Source organism: Microcebus murinus, chromosome 5 (genome assembly GCF_040939455.1).
Source record: "Microcebus murinus isolate Inina chromosome 5, M.murinus_Inina_mat1.0, whole genome shotgun sequence".
In the NCBI taxonomy this organism is placed as follows: domain Eukaryota; kingdom Metazoa; phylum Chordata; class Mammalia; order Primates; family Cheirogaleidae; genus Microcebus; species Microcebus murinus.
In genome coordinates, this window is record NC_134108.1 from 50138102 (window position 1) to 50160484 (window position 22383).

Here is a 22383-nt window from a genome sequence, read left to right on the forward strand (position 1 = left end):
GCCAAAAGTTCTAGATTCTGATGGGGAAGATAAGGCTGTGTGACCTTACAACCAAGGCTGAGAGTCAGACTCGGACTCAGGCCCTACTGTCATTCTCCTTGAATGAGTTTAAAGTATCATCTTCTGTTGGAGATGTCTTTAGAACAGAGAAATTAATTGGCCAACTAAAAATATATAGAAAAAATTAGCCGGGCATGGTGGTGCATGCCTATATTCACAGCTACTAGGGAGGCTGAGGCAGCAGGACTGCTTGAGCCTAGGAGTTTTAGGTTGCTGTGAGCTAGGCTGACGCCATGGCACTCTGTCCCAGGCAACAGAGTGAGACTTTGTCTCAAAAAAAAAATTTTAACTTAGAAAATATTTTATACTTTATTGTCATGCCTTTGAACCACCATAATTCTAAGCAAGGACTTAGGCAGTAGTATCTTCAATTCACTGTACACATTATGAGAAAAATATTTTGACTTTTGCTACTTGTGATCCTAAATCTCAAAGTCTAATACATATTTAAGCATTTCTGGCAATAAATACATAACTGCACTTTTTTTTTTTCTGATGTAACATGATTTTTTTTTTCTATTTTGAGAAGAAATCTGTACCATAACTTGAGGCAGTCATTTAAAATGAACAAGAATAATCTGTTTTTAAAACATCCATATTTATTCGTGGCAGGATAGAATTTTAAAATTCAACTTAAGAAAATATTGTGAATTGTATAAAAAATAAGCATCAAACATGTAAGGAGCCAAGAGCTGCTATATGAGAAAGTTTTAAGAATGCCAAAGCTGGCCGGGCACGGTGGCTCACGCCTGTAATCCTAGCACTCTGGGAGGCAGAGGCGGGCGGATTGCTCGAGGTCAGGAGTTCGAAACCAGCCTGAGCAAGACCCCATCTCTACTATAAATAGAAATAAATTAATTGGCCAACTAATATATATAGAAAAAATTAGCTGGGCATGGTGGCGCATGCCTGTAGTCCCAGCTACTCGGGAGGCTGAGGCAGGATTGCTTGAGCCCAGGAGTTTGAGGTTGCTGTGAGCTAGGCTGACACCACGGCACTCACTCTAGCCTAGGCAACAAAGCAAGACTCTGTCTCAAAAAAAAAAAAAAAAAAAAGAATGTCAAAGCTAAGGGACCAGTTGTTCAAGGCTATAATGAACTATAATCATGCCACTGCGCTCCAACTCTCGTGACAGAGCAGGAACACATCTCATAAAAAGAAAAGAAAAGTTAAAGCTAAGAGAGCATTGTAGAAAAAGGATTATATTGTTAATCGCATAGAATTACATAGAATCTGATCATTCATAAAATTAAGAAAAAGCTTTATAGGTTGAAGTAGGCCATCAGTTATAAATATAGTTCTTAATGGATTATTTAGAAGGAATATGTTGTTTGATTTGCCTTTCTCTAGACCTTACAGTTATAGCTAGCTCATTGTAGTCTCAAACTCCTGGGCCTCAAAGAGTAACCAGGACTACAGGCATACAGCACTATGCCCTACTTTTCTCTAGAACTTTTGATCTGCTTTTGTCTAAAACTGCTGTATATAGTAGTCATTAGGTATATATGGCTATTTATTTATTTATTTATTTTGAGGGCTGACTTGTTTTGAACAAGCTGCAAAGCATAAATATTAATAACTTCAGTTGTAGCTTCATTGAAATGCCCAGAGAACTTTCATTTTTATGACTTCCTAATTTAAATTTTTGGTTGTTGAATAAACCAACAGGTATAAAGATTGAATTGTTACAGTAATTTGTTTGGCAAGGTTTTTTTTCTTTTTTTGAGACAGTCTCGCTTTATTGCCCAGGCTAGAGTGAGTGCCATGGCGTCAGCCTAGCTCACAGCAACCTCAAACTCCTGTCCTCAAGCGATCCTCCTGCCTTGTCCTCTCAAAATGCTGAGATTACAGACGTGAGCCACTGAACCTGGTAATCTCCAGCTGTCTTATGGTTATTTGCAGGGTATATAATTTTCCGTCCTTTCATTTTTAATGTTTTTTGTTTGCTTTTTAGAGACAGGGTCTTGCTCTGTCACCCAGGCTGGAGTGTGGTGGCAAAATTACAGCTCACTGCAACTTTGAATGCCTGGGCTCAAGCAATCCTCCTACCTTAGCTTCTGGAGTTGCTGGGACTACAGATGAGTACCACCACACTCAGCTATTGTAATATTTTGTAGTGATGGAAGTCTATCTGTTGCTCAGGCTAGAGTGTAATGGCATGATTGTAGCTCACTGTAGCCTCGAACTCCTGGCCTCAAGAAGTCCTCCACCTTAGCCCCGTGAGTTGCTGGTTTTACAGGCGTGAGCCCCCACTACTTGCCCCAATAATCTCTACCTTTGGAGAGTGTTTTTAAAACATTTTACATTTAATGAAGTTATTGGTGTGATTGGGTTTACGTCTGTCATTTTGATACTTGTTTCTGTGTTCCTCCTTTACTACCTTTTGTGTTGAATAGGTATTTTCTAGTGTACCATTTTAATTTTTGAGTGTTTTTTTGTTTTACTTAAAAAATGTTTTCATTTAATTATCAGGCAGCACTACATTTCATAAACTTGAATGTGTTCCCTTTTTTTCTACTTTTTGAAAAATTATAGTGGTAGTAGTTGACCTAGGAATAACAATATGCCTCAGCTTTTCACAATGTACATCAGATTAATACTAAATTCCAGTAAAATGTAGAAATTTTGCTCCAATATACCTCTATTTCTTACAAGGGCAGATTTAAAGAAAGCTAAAATGAAGAAAATAAAATAAAAAAATTAAAAAAAAAACATATACCTCTGTTTCCTCTCCCATTGTGCTATCATTGTCATGTATACAGTTGTCATCTTTATACCACCACTAATACAGTTTTATGCAATTGTCTTTTTAATCAGCTAAAGGAAGAAAAGAGAAAAATATATATATTTACCTATGTAATTACCTTTACTGCTGCTCTTTATTCCTTCAGGTGGATTCTAGTTACCATCTGATATTATTTCTTTTTCAGCCTGAAGGGCTTTCTTTAGTGTTTCTTATAAGGCAATTCTGCTAACTGTGAATCTTTGCAGTCTTTGTTCATCCTGGAATGTTTTATTTTTTATTTTTGAAGCATAGTTTTATTGGATGTATTAGTTTTCTATTGCTGCATTAAAAATTACCACAAATGGGCTGGGTGCAGTGGCTCATACCTATAATCCCAGCACTTTGGAAGGCCAAGGCAAGATGATTGCTTGAGCCCAGAAGTTCAAGGTTACAGTGAGCTATGATCGGGCTACTGTACTTCAACCTGGGTGACAGGCTGGGAGACCTTATCTCTAGGGGGAAAAAACAAAAAACTACCACAAATGTAGTACCTTAAAATATCACCACATATTATCTCACCAGTTTTTTTTTTTTTTTTTTTTTTTGTGGACGATGTTCTGGGGCCCCAAGAGAGGGGGGCCCCAGAAGTCGCCTCACCAGTTTTTGTAAGTGAGAAATCTTACTTTGGCTTACCGGGCTCTTTGCTCAGCATGGCATAATGCCTATAATCCAGGGGTTGGCCAGGGTTGTGGCTTCATCTGAGGCTGGCGGGTTCCATGTTTACGTAACTGTGGGCAGAATTAATTTTCTTGTAGCTATAGAATTTATAGCAACCTTTCTCTTCAAGGCTAGGGTAGAAATATCTCTTTGATCTCAAGGAAGACTAAAGTTTGCTTTTAAGGGGATCACCTTATTGTTAAGACTGCTTACAAAATCATCTTTTGGTAAATTCAAAGTCAAACTGATTAGGGACTTTAATTATACTTGTAAAATCCCTATATTTTTGCTATATAATGTAACCTAATCACGGAAGTGACATCCATCATATTCATAGGCTTCACCCACACCCAGGGGAGGTATGTATACCAGGGGGTGGCAGTTTTGGGCACCGTCTTAGAATTCTGCCTGCCATACTGGATGTGGAATTCTTTATTTTTTTCTCTCAGCAATCTGAGTATGCCACTGCTTGCTTATGTACATTGTTTTTGGTGAGAAATTAGCTGTTAATCTTATTATGGGTCCCTTGTATATGATGAGTCATCATTTCTCTTGCTATTTTCAAGATTTTGTTTGTGGTTGACTTTTAACAGTTTGACCATGATGTTTGTTAGTTGGGGATCTCTATAATATATTTCCTACTTAGAGTTCATTGAGCTTTGTGGAAGTGTGGATAAAAGGTCTTAGCAAGTTTGGGAAGCCTTCAGTCATATTTATTGTTTCTTTTTCTCATTTGTGGGAATACCATTACACTTGTGTTGGTAAATATGATGGTGTCCCACAGGTCTTAGGGGCTCTGTTCATTCTTCATTTTTCTCCTTTCTGTTCTTCAGAATGGACAATTTTTTTATTCAAGACAGAGTCTTACTCTGTTGCCCTAGGAAGAGTGCTGTGGCGTCATGGTAGCTCACTGCAACCTCCAACTCCTGGGCTGAAGCAATCCTCTTGCCTTGGCCTCCCAAATAATTGGGACTACAGGCACGTGCCACAACGCCCAGCTACTTTTTCTATTAGTAGAGATGGGTCTTGCTCTTGCTCTAATTTTTCTATTAGTAGAGACAGGTCTTGCTCTTGCTCAGGCTGGTCTCGAACTCCTGGCCTCAACCAATCTCCCCCCTCAGCCTCCCAGAGTGCTAGGATTACAGGTGTGAGCCGCCAAGTCTGGCCTCAGAATGGACAATTTCTTGATCTGTCTTCGTGTTTGCTGAATCTTTTTCTGTCAGTTTGAATCTGCTCTTGAGCCCCTTCAATGAGTTTTTCATTTCTGTTATACTTTTCAACTCCATAATTCCACTAAGGTCATTCTTTATAATCTTTTTGTTGAGATTCTCTATTCCTTCAATCACTGTCACTGTACTTTCTTTTAATTCTTTAAGCATGATTTCCTCTAGCTCTTTTTTTTTTTTTTTTTGAGACAGAGTCTCGCTTTGTTGTCCAGGCTAGAGTAAGTGCCGTGGCGTCAGCCTAGCTCACAGCAACCTCAAACTCCTGGGCTCGAGTGATCCTTCTGCCTCAGCCTCCCGAGTAGCTGGGACTACAGGCATGCGCCACCATGCCCGGCTAATTTTTTTTTATATATATATATATCAGTTGGCCAATTAATTTCTTTCTATTTATAGTAGAGACGGGGTCTTGCTCTTGCTCAGGCTGGTTTTGAACTCCTGACCTTGAGCAATCCGCCCGCCTCGGCCTCCCAAGAGCTAGGATTACAGGCGTGAGCCACAGCGCCTGGCCTCCTCTAGCTCTTTGAACATATTTACAATAGTTGCTTCTAAATCCTTGACAGCGGAGCCTCCTCAGAGATAGTGTCTATTGACTTCTCTCCCTCCTTTATATGGCTCACACTTTCCTATTTCTTTGCTTATCTCATAATTTTTTGTTAAACTGAACATTTTAGGTAATATATTCTAGAGACTGTGAGTTAGATCACCTGCACCTCTGCTTAGGGGAGGTTATTTTGTTGCTGTTTAGGGACTTGCCTACATTTAGTTTGTAGTGTGAGGCTGCCGATAGCTCCAATCAGTTTTTTTGTTTGTTTTCTTTCTTTCTTTTTTTTAAAGCCTGACTTCCAAGGGGTCATCACCCCTAGGTTAGTTTATCAGCTTACCTTAGTGGTCAGAAATGATTGGTCAAAGGTTTTGCATAAATACTTTGAGCCAGTAAGGCTCTACTACGTTTTGCCAATCAATGTATCTATATGTAGGTTGGGGAATGAATTTGAAGTTCAGACAGTTTATAAGTTTGCCCCAGCTTTTTATTTTTTTTTATTTTTTTTTTTTTTTATTTATTGGTTGAACTAGTTTGCAGTCCCATGCCCCAGCTTTTTATAATACTTTGTGTTGTGTCAAGTCTCTTTTTTTTTGAGACAGAATCTCACTCTGTCACTGTGTTGCCCAGGGTAGAATACAGTGGCATCAGCCTCGTTTACAGCAATCTCAAACTTCTGAACCTAAGAGATCCTCCCACCTCAGTCTCCCAGAGTGCCAGCATTATAAGCGTGAGCCACCTCGCTAGACCTGTGTCAGGTCTTCTCATGTCCATAGCTCTCCTGTATCTGTGAAATGTCTCACATTCAGCCATTGAAGTGTAGATAACTAGGGTCCCTTCCAGGCTTTCCTGAGCAGATGCACAGCTTTGTGTAAATACACAGCCTTTCAGTCCACCAGGGAGGGATAAGTGGGAGCTTATCAGGGCTCATCATGGCTATGTAATTCTCTGGATCTCCCTGTTAAACTCTTGCCAAGTCTGTTGGTTTGTTGCTTGACCCTAGTATTACAACCTTGGATTGCTGCAATATTGGCCTTCCCTACTGTTTGCTGCCAATATTGCTACTGTTTTCAACAATATGCCTGCATTTGGGACTTTTCTGTATTCTACACCTAACCAGTGAGCCCCCTCCAACAGTGATGGTGCTGGTTTTTATAGCTTGCCCCACCCTGGTAGAACCACTGGTTCTACCACTGGTTCTAGAGCTGGTGGGGCATGGTAATGATGGTAGCAGCCCTAGACTAAAAACACTACAGACTTCCACTCTTCTTACCTGAGGTTCAGTAGTTTTTCTTGAATGAACACTTTTCAATTTTTGGTGAATGCCTTTGCCCAATTTCCAGAATCCCAATGTATTTGTTTTTGACATGTTTGTCTAAACATGTCACTGAGTTTTATCACTGAGTTTTTGGTTTTGCCAAGCTTCTCACTCCACTATTCCAGCAGTTCCCACCATTACCTTTTTACTTTATACCTTTCTTTTAGGCTCTATATTTTGAAGAGAAAAGGTCTTACATTGTTATGTTCATTTTCATTCATATTATTATGCTTTTTTAATGTTAATTTTGGGGTGCTCAAAAGCACTTTCTATGGAATGTTTAAGTTTTTTTAAGAGCCTCTTAACCAGGGATCCTCAAACTTTTTAAACAGGGGGCCAGTTCACTGTCCCTCAGACTGTTGGAGGGCTGAACTATAGTTTAAAAAAAAAGTATGAACAAATTCCTATGCACGCTGCACATATCTTATTTTGAAGTAAAAAAACAAATGGGCAAAAACACCTGCATGTGGTCTGCGGGCCATAGTTTGAGGACTCCTGCTCTTAACTAAGTATGAAAGCCCTTTCCTCGTAGTAGTTGTTGAGATCTTTATTAAATGTGGAGTTTTAAGCTTTATTTATTTAATATCCACTTGGGGTCAGGTGCTGTAACCATAGTGTGATTTAAGAGCATGGACTTTGAAGTTGAACATGGGCAAGAATCCTCTCTCTGCCTATTAGTAGACATGTGACCCTGAGCAAATTACTTAACTCCTGTCATTGAATTTCTTCAGCCATAAAATGAAACTTCAGGGGATTAAATGAGACTTAAGGCATAGTATTTGCTCTACATTAAATATTCAACAAATGATAATATGTGTGAAGTAATAATACTTCCTAATTAATTATTGTGGTAAATGGCAGGGTTTTGTTTGTTTGTTTGTTTGTTTGTTTGTTTTTTTGAGAGACATGGTCTCTCGCTCTGTATCCCAAGCTGGAGTACAGTGAGTGGCCAGATCATAGCTCACTGCAGCCTTGAACTCCTGTGCTCTGGCAGTCCTCCCAGTTAAGCCTTCTGAGTAGCTGGGACCATATCCAGCTAATTGAAATAATTTTTTTTAGGACAGTCTCACTATATTGCCCAGATTGGTCTCAAACTCCTGGCTTCAGGTGATCCTCCTACCTTAGCCACCCAAAGTGCTGAGATTACTGGTGTGAGCTACTTTTTTTTTTTATTTTTTATATTTTAATTTTTAATCTTTTTTTTTTTTTTTTGAGACAGAGTCTCATTCTGTTGCCTGGGCTAGAGTGCCGTGGCATCAGCCTAGCTCACAGCAACCTTAGACTCCTGGGCTCAAGCAATCTTTCTGCCTCAGCCTCCCAAGTAGGTGGGACTACAATGTGCCATCATGCAAGGCTAATTTTTTCTATATATTTTTAGCTGGCCAATTAATTTCTTTCTATTTTTTAGTAGAAATGGGGTCTTGCTCTTGCTGGTTTCAAATTCCTGACCTTGAGCAATCCTCCCCTGTCTGCCTCCCAGAGTGCTAGGATCACAGGCGTGAGCCACTATGCCCAGCAGTGAGCTACTGTTTGTTTGTTTGTTTGTTTGTTTGTTTGTTTGTTTGTTTGTTTGTTTGTTTGAGACAGAGTCTCACTTTGTTGCCCTGGCTAGAGTGAGTGCCATGGCATCATGCTAGCTCACAGCAACCTCAAACTCCTGGGCTCAAGCGATCCTCTTGCCTCAGCCTCCCAAGTAGCTGGGACTACAGGCATCCACCACCATGCCCGGCTAATTTTTTGTATATATATTTTTAGTTGGTCAATTAATTTCTTTCTATTTTTAGTAGAGACGGGGTCTCGCTCAGGCTGGTTTCGAACTCCTGGCCTCGAGCAGTCCGCCTGCCTAGGCCTCCCAGAGTGCTAGGATTACAGGCGTGAGACACCACAGCCCGGCCTGTGAGCTACTATTTTAAAGATAATAAAATGCAAGAGAAGGAAAGTAACTTGATATGATCATACTGTTAACGATGTCCAGAGGAGAACTCGGACCTAAGTCTGCTTGACTAATTTATTTGTTCCCTGCTACTTCCAAACATCTTATACTCATGTATTTGCTTGTGTTTTTCCCCCAACAATGCAACATGTCAGGGAACTTCCACTATAAAAAGCGATAAAACAATGTTTTAACTTGATCAAGTGTCTCTTACTATATAGCCTTAGTGAATATAACTTTGAATTTCTTAGGTGAATGTAAAAAACAGACTTTAGGCTGGGCACAGTGGCTCACGCCTGTAATCCTAGCATTCTAAGAGGCCGAGGCATGACAGTTACTTGAGGTCAGGAGTTCGAGACCAGCCTGAGTAAGAATAAGACCGCATCTCTCCAAAAAATAGAAATAAATTAGCTGGACAACTAAAAATATATACAAAAAATTAGCCAGGCATGGTGGCGCGTGCCTGTAGTCCTAGCTACTTGGGAGGCTGAGGCAGGAGTTTGAGGTTGCCGTGAGCTAGGCTGACACCACAGCACTCTAGCCCAGGCAACAAAGTGAGACTCTGTCTCAAAAAAAAAAATTAATAATTCAGAGGAGAGGGCAAGGTGTGAGAAGTATAGGGAGAAAGTAGGCTAGACAAAGTACCCAGAAATGAATGTTAACTTTTGGGGGAAAGTATCAGAATATCCTGCTCTCCAGCCCCACCTCAAACACTGATTATACATAACAATTAAAGAGGGTGTGCTGGCTAGAAAATATTTTAAATTATGCTGACCTAATTGTATATTGAAACCTTTGCTGGCAAGTTGCACCTCCTATTGGGACCTGTTCTCTTAGCCATAGTTTATTGTGAGGATTCTTAGACAAAGACTTATATTCTGTTGCTAATAAAAAGAAAATTTTTATGTTAGTGATTTGAGTACTGTCAAGCTATTAGAACAATAATCACTCTTTGTGGGCTTTATGAAAGGAATAAAGTATTGTAATAGCATTGCTGTCAATCTGCAAATTTAAAGCATGCATGTGTATAGTGTTTAATATCATTGTCTAGTTGCTCTTATTATAGCTAATCACTCTGACTAGAAGAGAAAGGAGTTTATTAATATATGTATCACTCATGTCTTAGGGAATTAAGACTCATTAAACATTTGTTTTCATGTTTTTTTATAATATTCTAGGTAATACTTCATGCTTCAAAGAAACAGCTCAGCTTTGTTCTTTTATAATATAGGTGGCCAAACTGTTCTAAGAGGTTTATTAAGTTATTTATTGATATATATTCTTAGAGTTTTATCAAGACATTTATTGTATTGGTTCATACTAATGTTTAGATTTTGCAGTCCAGACGAATTGAATGAAATTTTCTAGGAGGTGTCATTTGAGAGGTGTGAATTTTAGGATTAGACAAATTGAGAAGATATAGAACATAGTTTTGTACTTAGAAAACTGTCCAAAAAAGTTCTTAGGCTATTAATAGACAGTGTTCTTTCAGCATGAGCCTGTAGGATTATGTAAATGTTCGTGAAGTGTTATGAATGAATTTTTTTAACAATAGAATCATCACTGCACAATTCCATTAAAGGTTGTTCATTGAAAACCTTGCATGCGCTCACAAATGAGTTATGTTGCTAATTCATAAGTAAAGAGTATGGACAAAGTCAGACAAGTATATGGAATTATTTGGTTTATGCATTAAACTAGTCTAGATAATTTCTTCTCTACTGTTTTGGAAATTATACCATGAAGGAGACTTCCTATAAAATAATGGGGAATTGTATCACTGAAAGGCCATGTCCTTATGTTTTAAAAAAAGAAAGAAAGAAATTAAATACTTTGGCTTAGTAACAATCTACATTTCAAAGGTTCTCCAGACTAAAAGCTTATTCTTCATTTAAATGACTTCTCCCCAGCCATATTATGAGTTCATCTAGGTTATAAACCATATCTCCAGTTATTCATGCTGTTCCAGATTGGGTAAAATAAGTATCAAAAGTACTGAAGGGTGAGGTAATAGCTTAAGCACTTCTCAGTTTATCTTTTATCTCTAGATGTAGATATTTGGAGAAATGCAACTGTTTAATGAGAACTGTAGTGGGGCATCCATTTACATCTCTTAGGATTGGTTGAATAGAGTATGGCCTATTGAGTATACTTTTGATGTTGTTGCCAGTCTCTCTTCAAATGTACACGTGACACTATCTGAAGAAATACTAGAAACACCTAGTAAACATTTTTTTAATATCTATTGTTAAGCTATATTCAGGTGATCACATTTTGAGGCTTGGTTTTCTGCTTGGCTATCAGTGATGATCAGGTAACATATAGGGTGTCTGTGAGCTGCTGACTTTAATAGATCAGTCTGTGCAAATGTATAAGACCTTTTGGAGACCAAAAATGTGGCAGTTTCCTGTGCCTAGATTTGAAGGGAGTACTTGTTTTAGACCTCTATACTGTGGTTTCAAAAATCTGTTCTTGAGAATATGATGTCTATTTGGATTCCTGGTGATCTTTCCCTGTTTGACTAGTAATATTGTTTGTGGAAAACCACTGGTTTCTCTTTTATATAAACAGTAGTTTATATAAAAGTATCAGGCATATAGATATCTCTTAACGTGTCATCTCTTTGGAGTTTTGTTTCTGATATATTATTAGAACAAATAAACAGCAACATAATATATTGAACAATTCTCTTCAGGTTTTTAGTTTTGTTCTTTTGTAGTTTTCTGAATGTCCTAGGATCTTGTAATTAGTCATCACTTTTTCATGAGCTAAGCATAATAAATCCTCATCCTACAAATTAAAAGGCAAGATACACAGATGCTTGAGAGTGGCCCTGAATTTTTCCTAGGGCAAGTGCAAATATCCATTGCTTCATTCTAGCCAAGTAGAATTTAAACCCTTGTATTCTGTTTATTGAATCAACAAATTGTGAACTAATGTACTTACACATCTACGTATTCATACTATATTTGGCAGGAAGTGGGACTTTCCTGCAATAAACCACTCTTTCTCATAACGGCCAAAGTCAAGTAAATAGCTTCACCTAGAAATGTGAATTCTCCAAGAAGCAGAATTCATTCTGTGCTCTGATAGTTTTGTAAGTTTTGAATTTAGCCAGGCAAATTCTAAATTTTATTAAGGACAGCTTTAAGAATAAGAAAAGAGCCTGGATGCTGTGGCTTATACCTGTAATCCCAGCACTTTGGGAGGCCGAGGCAGGAGGATCGCTTGAGGCCAGGAGTTCAAGACCAGCCTGAAGCACATAGCAAAACCCATGTCTACAAAAAAAATGTAAAAATTAGCCAAGCGGGGCTGGGCACGGTGGCTCACGCCTGTAATCCTAGCACTCTGGGAGGCCGAGGCGGGCGGATTGCTCTGGAGAGCAGGAGTTTGAAACCAGCCTGAGCAAGAGCGAGACCCTGTCTCTACTATAAATAGAAAGAAATTAATTGGCCAACTAATATATATAAAAAAAATTAGCCAGGCATGGTGGCACATGCCTGTAGTCCCAGCTACTCGGGAGGCTGAGGCAGTAGGATTGCCTTGAGCCCAGGAGTTTGAGGTTGCTGTGAGCTAGGCTGATGCCAGCATGGCACTCACTCTAGCCTGGACAACAAAGAGAGACTCTGTCTCAAAAAAAAAAAAAAATTACCCAAGCATAGTATCTCGCGCCTGTAGTCCCAGGTATTCAGGAGGCTAAGGCAAGTGGATCGCTTTAAGCCAGGAGTTTGAGGATGCTGTGATTGTGGCACTGCATTCCAACCTGGGCAACAGAACAAGACCCTGTCTTTAAAAGAAAATGAAAGGAAAAGAATAAGAAGAAGGTATTATAAAGAGGAAAAAGTAACTATATTGGAGATATCTGGGTGACCTCACCTTAACCAAATGGTCTAATAATGGGACAGACTGGCATCACGTGCCTTCTGATGTGATGCCCTCATAAGACATCAGCATTCCTTCAAAAAATCCATAATATGGAACTGGTCTTGAGGAAACAAGACAACCCAAATGTAGAATATAGCTCAGAGGGCAGGGTTCTGAGGAGGGATGGGTGTCTTGAGAAGCTGGGGTGAAAGGACAGAAAAAAATAATAGCTTTAAATAGCTGTCCTGAACTCTTTTTTTTTGAGACAGAGTCTCATTTTGTTGCCCAGGCTAAGTGAGTGCCATGGCGTCAGCCTAGTGCTAGGATTACAGGCGTGAGCCACCGCAATGAGCCCTGTCCTGAACTCTTTATTGTCAATGTCTTGAATGACAAAAAGGTGGAGTGAGAGAGGACAGGCTGTTCTAAATTCAAGGTGTCATAAGAGATAAACAGAGGCAGTGCTTGAGTCTTGATTGGATTGATTTGGTTTTTAAAAAGTTATAAAGGATACTGTAAAATTTGAATATGAACTGTACATCATGTTAAATGTCCTATGTTTGGTCCTTGTTCTATGGTTATATCAGAGAATAATGTCCTCCTTAGGAAATGTATATTGGAGTACTAAGGAATAAACGTGTCTTCAACTTATAATATCTTCAACTTATTCTCAAACTTATTTTGCTGGTTCAGCAAAAATAACTTTACAAAGGAAGTATAACAAGAAATTGGTTAAAGATATAGGAGAGTTTACTATTTTAGACCTTTTTACCAAATTTAAAAGTTTAATAAAAAGACATAGAAGAAATAATGTAAGAAAAAAATTTAGACTTGCCGTGCAATTATTGTGTGCTGGGTACAATTTTAAGCAAATTTACATGTATTACCTCATTTAATCACTACAACAGCTGCCTGAGATCAGATTCCAAGAATATGGCCTTTTGGCATTACAAATCTAATTTATTTTAAGAAAATTATCCTTTGTATGACTTCCACAGTAGTTGAAAACGAATCATCTGGGTTAGTTTTAACTTCTCAACCATCTATTCCAATATACTTTAACACTATCATCCCTATTTTATAGACTGCAAATTGAGAAACAGATCAACTTTCCCAAGTTGTAGAGCTGAGTTTCATTGCTGGGATTTGAACCTATACAGAATCTGGACTTTTAACCACTATTCTAATATATAAAACATTAGTGTGTGCCTCTCTACCCTGACCAATAACTGGCTATTACAGTTTAATGTCTGCCTATCTGATAAATGGGCTATTACTATTTTAACAAGTACTTCTTGTGTGAGTGAAATTGAACATCATTGTTCACTGGATTTTCCATGTTCTGCCTGGTTTTTTGTTTGTTTTATGGGGTCTCACTATGTTGCCCAGGCTAAGGTGCAGTGGTTATTTTTTTATATTTGAGACAGAGTCTCGCTCTGTTGCCTGGGCTAGAGTGCCTTGGTGTCAGCTTAGCTCACAGCAGCCTCAAACTCCTGGGCTCAAGCAATCCTTCTGCCTCAGCCTCCTGAGTAGCTGGGACTACAGGCATGTGCCACCATGCCTGGCTAATTTTTTCTATATATTTTTTGTTGTCCGGCTAATTTCCTTCTATTTTTAGTAGAGACAGGGTCTCACTCTTGCCCAGGCTGGCATTTTAATGAAATTATCATTCTGTTTTATCTTGTAAATATTAGTTTGTTTATGGTTTGTTGTATTTTTAACCTGATAAACTCAACTTTTTATATGCTTATTTTGTAACCTCCTTGGTATATTATTAGCTTCCCTAAGGGCCAAGACTACATCTTATTCATCATTATGAATAATGATTCTCCACCTTATCTAGCACTTTGCCCTTTTATAGATGCTCAGTAAATAATAGTTGAGTCCTCCCAAAGGTGTAGAGAAAAAAATACTTTTATTCTCTCTTCATTTTATAAAAATTAAATAGTGAAAGTGAAAAATCACAGAGTTTATAGTCTACAGTGATAGTTCAGTAGATTAAACCAAAAAAACTCAGCATTTCCACTTATTTTTCTCAAGTAAGTTAAATTAGAAGTCTTTGCAGTGATCAGGAAGGCGTTTTACAGGCAAACCTATGACTCTAAATGTGAGGCAAACGTGATAACCACTACCCTACGGAAACTTCTATATGCCTCTAAATGTGTTGGGAAAATAATACTAAGAATTTCTTAGCCAGGATTACACCTATAATCCTAGCACTTTGCAAGGCAGAGGGGAGAGGATCTCTTGAGACCAGCCTGGGTAACATAGTGAGACCACCATTTCTACAAAACAAAAAAATTAGCCAGGCAGTGGTGTGCACCTATAGTCCCAGCTACTCCAGAGTCTGAGGTGGGAGAATTGTTTGAGCCCAGGAGTTCAAGTCTGCAGTGAATTTCTTAATGTGACTTTATCAAAACCAAAACTCTGAAGCAGTCCTCATATAAAAAGAGAAATCATAGCCAGCTAAGAAAACTAAATAAAAGAATTTTCTTAAACTTACCATGATCCTTTTTAAAATAAATAATCTGTCCAACTGTTAGCTAATTATAGAAGGGAAGGGACTTTCCCCCTTCCCAACCCTCTTTCTATTAGAGTGAATCAGATATAATCATGATTGTGTCAAAAGTTCAAAAGGGAAAATGGAAGGTAAAATGAGATGAATTGGCACTCTTCCCTCAACATTGTACCTGTAAGCTTGATATGTTGTTTCAGAGATTAACTTTATAGACTTCCGTACCCAGAAGTATGAAAATTCTTAGGGAACTCTTTTCACAAGCTTGATCTTAACATATTGAATAAAGAGAGCAGTTAATCCCTTTTGTAGAGTAATTTGAGAGGAGGGAATTCAAAATGTAAAATCTCACCTGCAGAAAACACTCAACTCTGTAAAGGCCTTTCTATCTTTAGACACTTACAAAGACTTAATATTTTAATGCGGAAGGGTGAGCTTGGTTAAAAAGCCAATGGATGAAATTAGAGAGAAATAATCCATTGCTTTCTTTCTGGGAATTATCATCCTACTCTCCAGGGGACCTAATTTTATTCCCTGTGGGGAATGAGAATACCCTCTCTGTACAACAAGCCAGCATCTTTAAATATAAGCTTGACTTTTAGTATAATAAGAGTCTTGTTAGGTGCAATTTTGCTCTTAGTCATTAATACAATGAACAAATGTGGTTACCTGGGAAAGAAAATTCAAGTGCTTTTAAACCTCATGTGAGATTTGGTTTCATGCTTGAAACCTATACACTGTTATGCCCAGTAGCATCGGTAGAAGATTCTAAGCTATAAGGTATACAACAGAGAGAAGTTAATACACTTTGGAAAAAATTGACCACTACAAAATGGATTTAAGGTCCTGAATAAAAAGCTTTTCTTTTGCTGAATGACAACTATTTACCAGTGGCATTAAGCTAAACAAATGAGTGGAATTTTCTTACCAGTGAATTTTCAAGATGATAATGTCCCTGTGTACAAAGTAGGAAGCCAGTCTTTCCTTCAGGTGGCACTTAACTTTTTTCCCCCCAGCAGTAAAACAGTTTGCAGTCTACAAGTACAAAGACTGAATTAAAGACAGAATACAATCTAAAAGAATATATAGTATTAATAGCATTTTTGGTGGGATATGGCATTAATTGTGTTAGATTATTTCTGTCTCTTACAGACTTTGTAATATTACTCACATTTTAAAATCTATTCTTGACGGTAAATGCTAGTCCTTAACCTTTTGTTTTGTTTTGTTTGTTGTGTTGGAGAGGGAGTCTCACTCTTGCCCAGACTGGAGTGCAGTAGCCCAATCACAGCTCATTTTGTAACCGCATACTCTTGGGCACCAAGCCATCTTCATGCCTCAGCCTCCCATGTAACTGGGACTATAGACACATGCTAACCACATCTGGCTAATTTTTTTAATGAGTTTTTTTTAGAGATAGAGTCTTGCTGTTTTGCCCAGACTAGTCTCAAACTCCTGGCCTCAAGTGATCCTCCTCGGGCTCATGAAAGTGCTGGGATTACAGGCATGAACCACCATGCCTGGCCAGTCACCAATCATTTTTTATTGGACTTGGTAACATAATTTTTCTTTAAAAGGGATACAGTAGATGATATTTAATAGAAATCTTTCTAGTCATTTTAAGTTTAGAAGTTAACAGCAATGGCAACAAGTAGCCTTTGCAATCTTATAGCTTCCAAAAATTTTCTTACAATCTGATGTGACTGCAAAGTACTGGGCTTTATATTTTCAGTTCTTAAACTTGCCTTCTGCCTGTAAAGCTCTGGATTTATGAGCCTGGTCTACTGAGTAGGACTCTTAATTTTCTACTAGTGGTGAAAGTACAGACATTGTAACACTTTCCCTGTTCTTTTTGGTATTTTTTTTTTTTAGAAGACTATTAAGAATGCTTTATTCATTTCTTTCACTATGCAAGATCTAATCTAGTCTTAACAACAACATATTTTGTGTTTCACTTAAAAGTAGGTATGGTCTGTTTCCCTTATGAGGATTGCTTGCCAAGATACTGGCTAAGCTGGATGGCAGTGAGAGCCAGCCTTTTCTCACCCCAGCCCACTTGACGTTTTTATAGTTCACTAAAATAATGGGGAAAATATATTTAGGTAAATAACCTCAGGCAGAATGACACCCAAAAACACACACATAAAGGTACATTTTCAAAGTTGTATTCTAGGCCAGGCACGGTGGCTCATGCCTGTAATCCTAGCACTCTGGAAGGCCGAAGCAGGTGGATCGCTCAAGGTCAGGAGTTTGAAAGCAGCCTGGCCAAGAGTGAGACCCCGTCTCTACTAAAAATAGAAAGAAATTAATTGGCCAACTAAAAAATATATAGAGAAAAAATTAACCAGGCATGGTGGTGCATACCTGTAGTCCCAGCTACTTGGGAGGCTGAAGCAGAAGAATTGCTTGAGCCCAGGAGTTTGAGGTTGCTGTGAGCTAGCCTGATGCCACGGCACCCACTCTAGCCTGGGCAACAAAGTGAGACTCTGTCTCAAGGAAAAAAAAAAAAAGGTTATATTCTAGTGTAAATAACACATTTTAACAAGTAGCAAGGTTTTATTTTGTACTATATAGGTAAAATGTTAATAACTTCATGATTTCTTATGTTAAAGTAACCAGACTTGTTATGTTACCAATTTGACAAACCTAGATTTACACAAAACACAGTTTTTTTTGAAGTTTTCTTAACGTGCTTCAATTTTGGATTAACTTTTTTTGTTTCAGACAAATCTTCCTATTTTCAAGCTGAAGGAATCTACTGTGAGAAGAAGATACAGTGACTTCGAATGGCTGAGAAGTGAATTAGAAAGGGAAAGCAAGGTAAGAATTATGTAATACAACTTTAAAACAAAACATTCCAAATTTTGATGTTTAAGACCTCTCAGGAAAATTATATTGAATAAAATAGGTAAAAGAAAATACAATTTCTTTTTTTCCAAATAGTTGAATTTCATCTTATTCCATGGGAGAAGAGCCTATAATTCTTCCATAGAACTCTTCATCTTAACCTTCTTTAATGGCCCAATTGAGGCCTTTGCTGACTCACTTTTGAATAACACTTACTTCTTAGAACCTTCTTGCTATTACTTCCTTCCTTTCCCTCATGTTCCTATTTCATCTTCTCTTCTCCACACCCCTTGCCAAGTTTCTCTTCCTCAATACATCTCATGTCAGTGTATTTCTAATTTGGTTTTACTGACTCAAAATAAATTTTTTTTATCATAACACATATGTACATATAAGTTTCATAAAACAATAATTACTTTAAGCAATGTGGGAATCTGGAAGAAAAAAAAAAAAAAACAATAATTACTTACTTTGTGTGATACATGCTGATAGTTTTCAGACTAGCTTTTTAAATAGTAGTCAAGATCCATTAATGGGTTGCTACCTGCAATTTGTGTTATGTGCCTTGCTAACAATTGTCTTTTCTTAGAAAAAAATTTGGCTTTGGCTTCAGAATAAATTAGAGCAACATCTCACTCTAATGTCCCTCATTTCAGCCATACTTCAGGATGACATCAGAGGCATGGAGTCATGGAAGAGCATGGCATGCTCAGAATGATGGAAAGTTATTTTGTGACCAGAAAGTAGTAGAAAGAAGTGGGATATGGTAGGAGTCCTGAACAAAGTTAAGGATAGGTTGTGCTCATTTCTTAAGTCTAAGCTAGAAATGGAAGGAAAAATCCATAATCAGGTACATGTGGCTGAATATGAGACCAACATGCACAAATCATAACTTTCCATCAAAAGTGTAAAGGAAAAAATCTTAAAAGAATATCAAAACATAAAATACTTATGAGTGAAACTAGAAATATAAAATCCATGTAAAGAAAACTCTGAAACTTCACTGAAAGCCAAAAGACCTTAATAAAGAGAGAAATACCACATCCCTGGTTTGGAATATTTGCTTTTGAAGATTCATTTATTCTACAAACATTTGAGAGTTCAATCTTTATAGAGCTGTGAACAAATTAAGGTCCCCCTTTTTATGCTTATGTTCTCTTAGGTGAATCCAGGTAGTTGTGAAGAGAAGGCAGGGAAAAATGTAAAATATATAGTACATCAGATGATAATAAGCTCTTTTAAAAAAACAATGGAAAAAATCTGTACCCCCATAATATGCCGAAATAAAAAATAAAAAATAAAAAAAAAAAACACAAAAAAACAATGGAAAGCCGGGCGGTGGCTCACGCCTGTAATCCTAGCTCTCTGGGAGGCGGAGGCGGGTGGATTGCTTGAGGTCAGGAGTTCGAAACCAGCCTGAGCAAGAGCGAGACCCCGTCTCTGCTATAAATAGAAAGAAATTAATTGGCCAACTAATATATATAAAAAAAATTAGCCGGGCATGGTGGCGCATGCCTGTAGTCCCAGCTACTCGGGAGGCTGAGGCAGAAGGATTGCTTGAGCCCAGGAGTTTGAGGTTGCTGTGACCTAGGCTGACGCCATGGCACTCACTCTAGCCTAGGCAACAAAGCGAGACTCTGTCTCAAAAAAAAAAAAAAAAACAATGGAAATATAGGAAGTGCCAGGAGAGATAATCTCATATAGGGCACAAGGCTCACTCATAGGTGATGTCTTAGCAGAAATCTGGAAGGAATAGGGCAATATCTCATTACTTATTTATAAAATCATAAAATTTTAAAAGAAATCTCAGTAGGGGTCTTTATAAACTTAAAGATTTATATAAGAGCTTTAGAATCAGAAAGCTCCAGAATACCCAAAAATTATTTTCAATATGTAGTGAGCAGATGTTTGTTTTGCCAGACATCAGAGCATATCTTAAGGCTATAATAATTAAAAACATGGTACACCCTTGTTTGTAGTAGCTCATGCCATTCCAGGGGCCATAGCAGGGGTCCCTAACCTGTAGTGAGTTATATAATTATTGTGTATTACAATGTAATAAAAATAGAAATAAAGTGTCCAATAAATGTAATGTGCTTGAATCATCCTGAAACTATCCTCCTTACATCCATGAAAAAGTTGTCTTCCATGAAAACAGTCCCTAGTACAAAAAAGGTTTTGGACTGCTACCATAAGACCATGATTAGGGAGAGAAAACCTGGGTGAGTCATGCTGAATCATCATCTGGTATTTCTTCAGTGCGTGATTGGTAGCAGCCCTCTCATTGTCCAAGGACCCCTGACATGTGCACTGGCCAGATTGGGCCTACAGAAGCTCTAAGTTTCCTAGAAGCTCTTGAGGGGCTGAGTGCTGAATCCAAGCATGTGGGGTTAAGGCCTCCTGGGGCTGACCTCTACCACTGAGAGATAGGACATGGGAAGAAACCAGCAGAAACAATGCTCCCTTTTTAACCTACCAGACTGTTTTAAGACTCAGTCATTTTAAATAGCCTTTCTGGAGTTCCAGCTACCGCCATTGTGAAGTTGTTGGCCAACCCAGTAATCCATTCTTTGTATTTGCTTTCCCCCTTTCCTGCTTCACTCCCTTGGCTTTTGCTTCTTTGGGATTGCTTCTCTTTCCAATAGAGTGTTAGCATGTAAACTTCTGCTTCAGTTCTGTTTTCTAGGGAAACTGAACTAAGACACCATGAAAGAAGGTATGATTGGATTATAGTGAACAACTAGGAGTCTTTATTTCCAAGGCCCATAAAGCACCTTACTCAAAGGAAAAACTTTAGATACATTCCCTACGAGATCAGAAATAAGGCAGAGAGGCCTGGTATCACCACTACTGTTCAACATAATATTGGTGGCTCTAGCCAATGCAAAAAGACCTAAAAGAAAACATAAAAGGTTAAGAAAAAAATGTAGTATAGTCATGTGTTGTTTAATGATAGGGATATGTTCTAGAAAAAGTATCCTTAGGTGATTTCATAGTGAAGAATCGTAGAATGTACTTACACAAACCTAGATGATATAGGCTACCACACACCTAAGCTATATAGCATAGCCTATTACTCCTGGGTTACAAACCTATACATCATGTTATTGTACTGAATGCAATAGTGAATTGTAACACAATGGGAAATGTTTATATATCTAAACATAGAATAGGTACAGTAAAAATAAAGAGATAAAAATAGTACATTTGTATAGGGTATGTACCTTGAATGGCGCTTGTAGTACTGGAAGTTGCTGTGGGTGAAGTAATCGAGTGGTGAATAAATGTGAAAGCCTAGGACATTACTGTACACTACCGTAGACCTTATAAACGATGTACATTTAGGCTACACTAAGTTTATAAAGTTTTTTCTTCAATAATAAATTATTAGGTTATTGTAATTTTTTTACTTTATAAACTTTTTTTTTTTTGAAACAGTGTTTTACTCTGTTGCCCTGTCTAGAGTGCAGTGGCAATATGGTAGCTCACTGCAGCCTCCAACTCCTGGGCTCAAAGGATCCTCCTACCTCAGCCTCCTAAGTAACTGGGACTATAGATGCATGCCATGACACCTGGCTAATTTTTCTATTTTTAGTAGAAACAGGATTTTACTCTTTTTCAGGCTGGTCTTGAACTCCTGGCCTGAAGCAATCTTCCCACTTCAGCCTCCCAAAGTGCTAGGATTACAGGTGTAGGCTACCACACCAGTGCATATAAACTTGTAAAATAACTTTGACTGTTTTGTAATAACAGTTAGCTTAAAACACAATGTGAAACAGCTGTACAAAAATATTTCCTTTCTATAAGCTTTTTTCTATTTTAATTTTTTTTTCTTTTTAAACGTTTTTGTTTAAAACCAAGACACACTTACACATTAGCCTAGGTCCGCACAGGGTCAGGATCATCAAGACGTAAGTAGGCAGTAGGAATTTTTCAGCTTTATAATTTTGTAGGACCACCATCGTATATGCATTCAGTCTGTTGTTGACTGAAACGTGATTATGCAGCGTGTGGCTGTGTTGCTTTAGGGTTGAGCAAAGGGATTAGTGGAATGTAATAGAGGTTAAATGCTGGCTCATGTATTTGTAGGGCATTAGTTCATAACAAAAATAACAGTGTCACTCAGTGGGGAAAGGAACTCGGCAAATGGGGTTGAAACATTAGACCATCCGTTTGGAAATAAAGACTTATAGCTTATAGTGGGTTATCAGAACTTACTAACATCAGTGTCTCCAAAGTTGGTATACAACCCCCCACTGCTAAATTTGACTGGCTTAAAAAGACTTACAACCCACAATATACAAATTACAAATGGTTAGAACATTTCAATGTACAAAACAAGTTAGGAAAGTTTTGGATAATGACAACATTTTTTATGACTCTAGAGAAGTGTCTCAATAAGCTTTGGGCTTTGCTTAATATAGCACATGCAATCTGGAATATTTAATAAACATTGGTGAATGTATACCTTTTTATTCTCTACTAACAGCTTTATTAAGATATAATTCACCCTTTTAAAGTATACAATTCAGTTAGTTTAGTATATTTACAGAGTTGGGCAACCATCACTATAATCAATTTTAGAACATTCTTGTCACCAAATAAAAGAAACCCCTGTACTCATTAGTATTCATTACCAA

The 22383-nt window shown here is 37.9% G+C and overlaps 1 protein-coding gene across 1 annotated transcript in view; it reads left to right on the plus strand.

Moving 5' to 3' along the window:
- The window catches only part of SNX3 (sorting nexin 3), a 42388-nt gene that overhangs the window by 12978 nt on the left and 7027 nt on the right, over nt 1-22383 (plus strand). The window contains exon 2 of the mRNA XM_012753120.3: nt 17621-17716. Within this exon, the coding sequence (XP_012608574.1) occupies nt 17621-17716 (96 nt within the window). The remainder of the gene's footprint in view (nt 1-17620; nt 17717-22383) is intronic.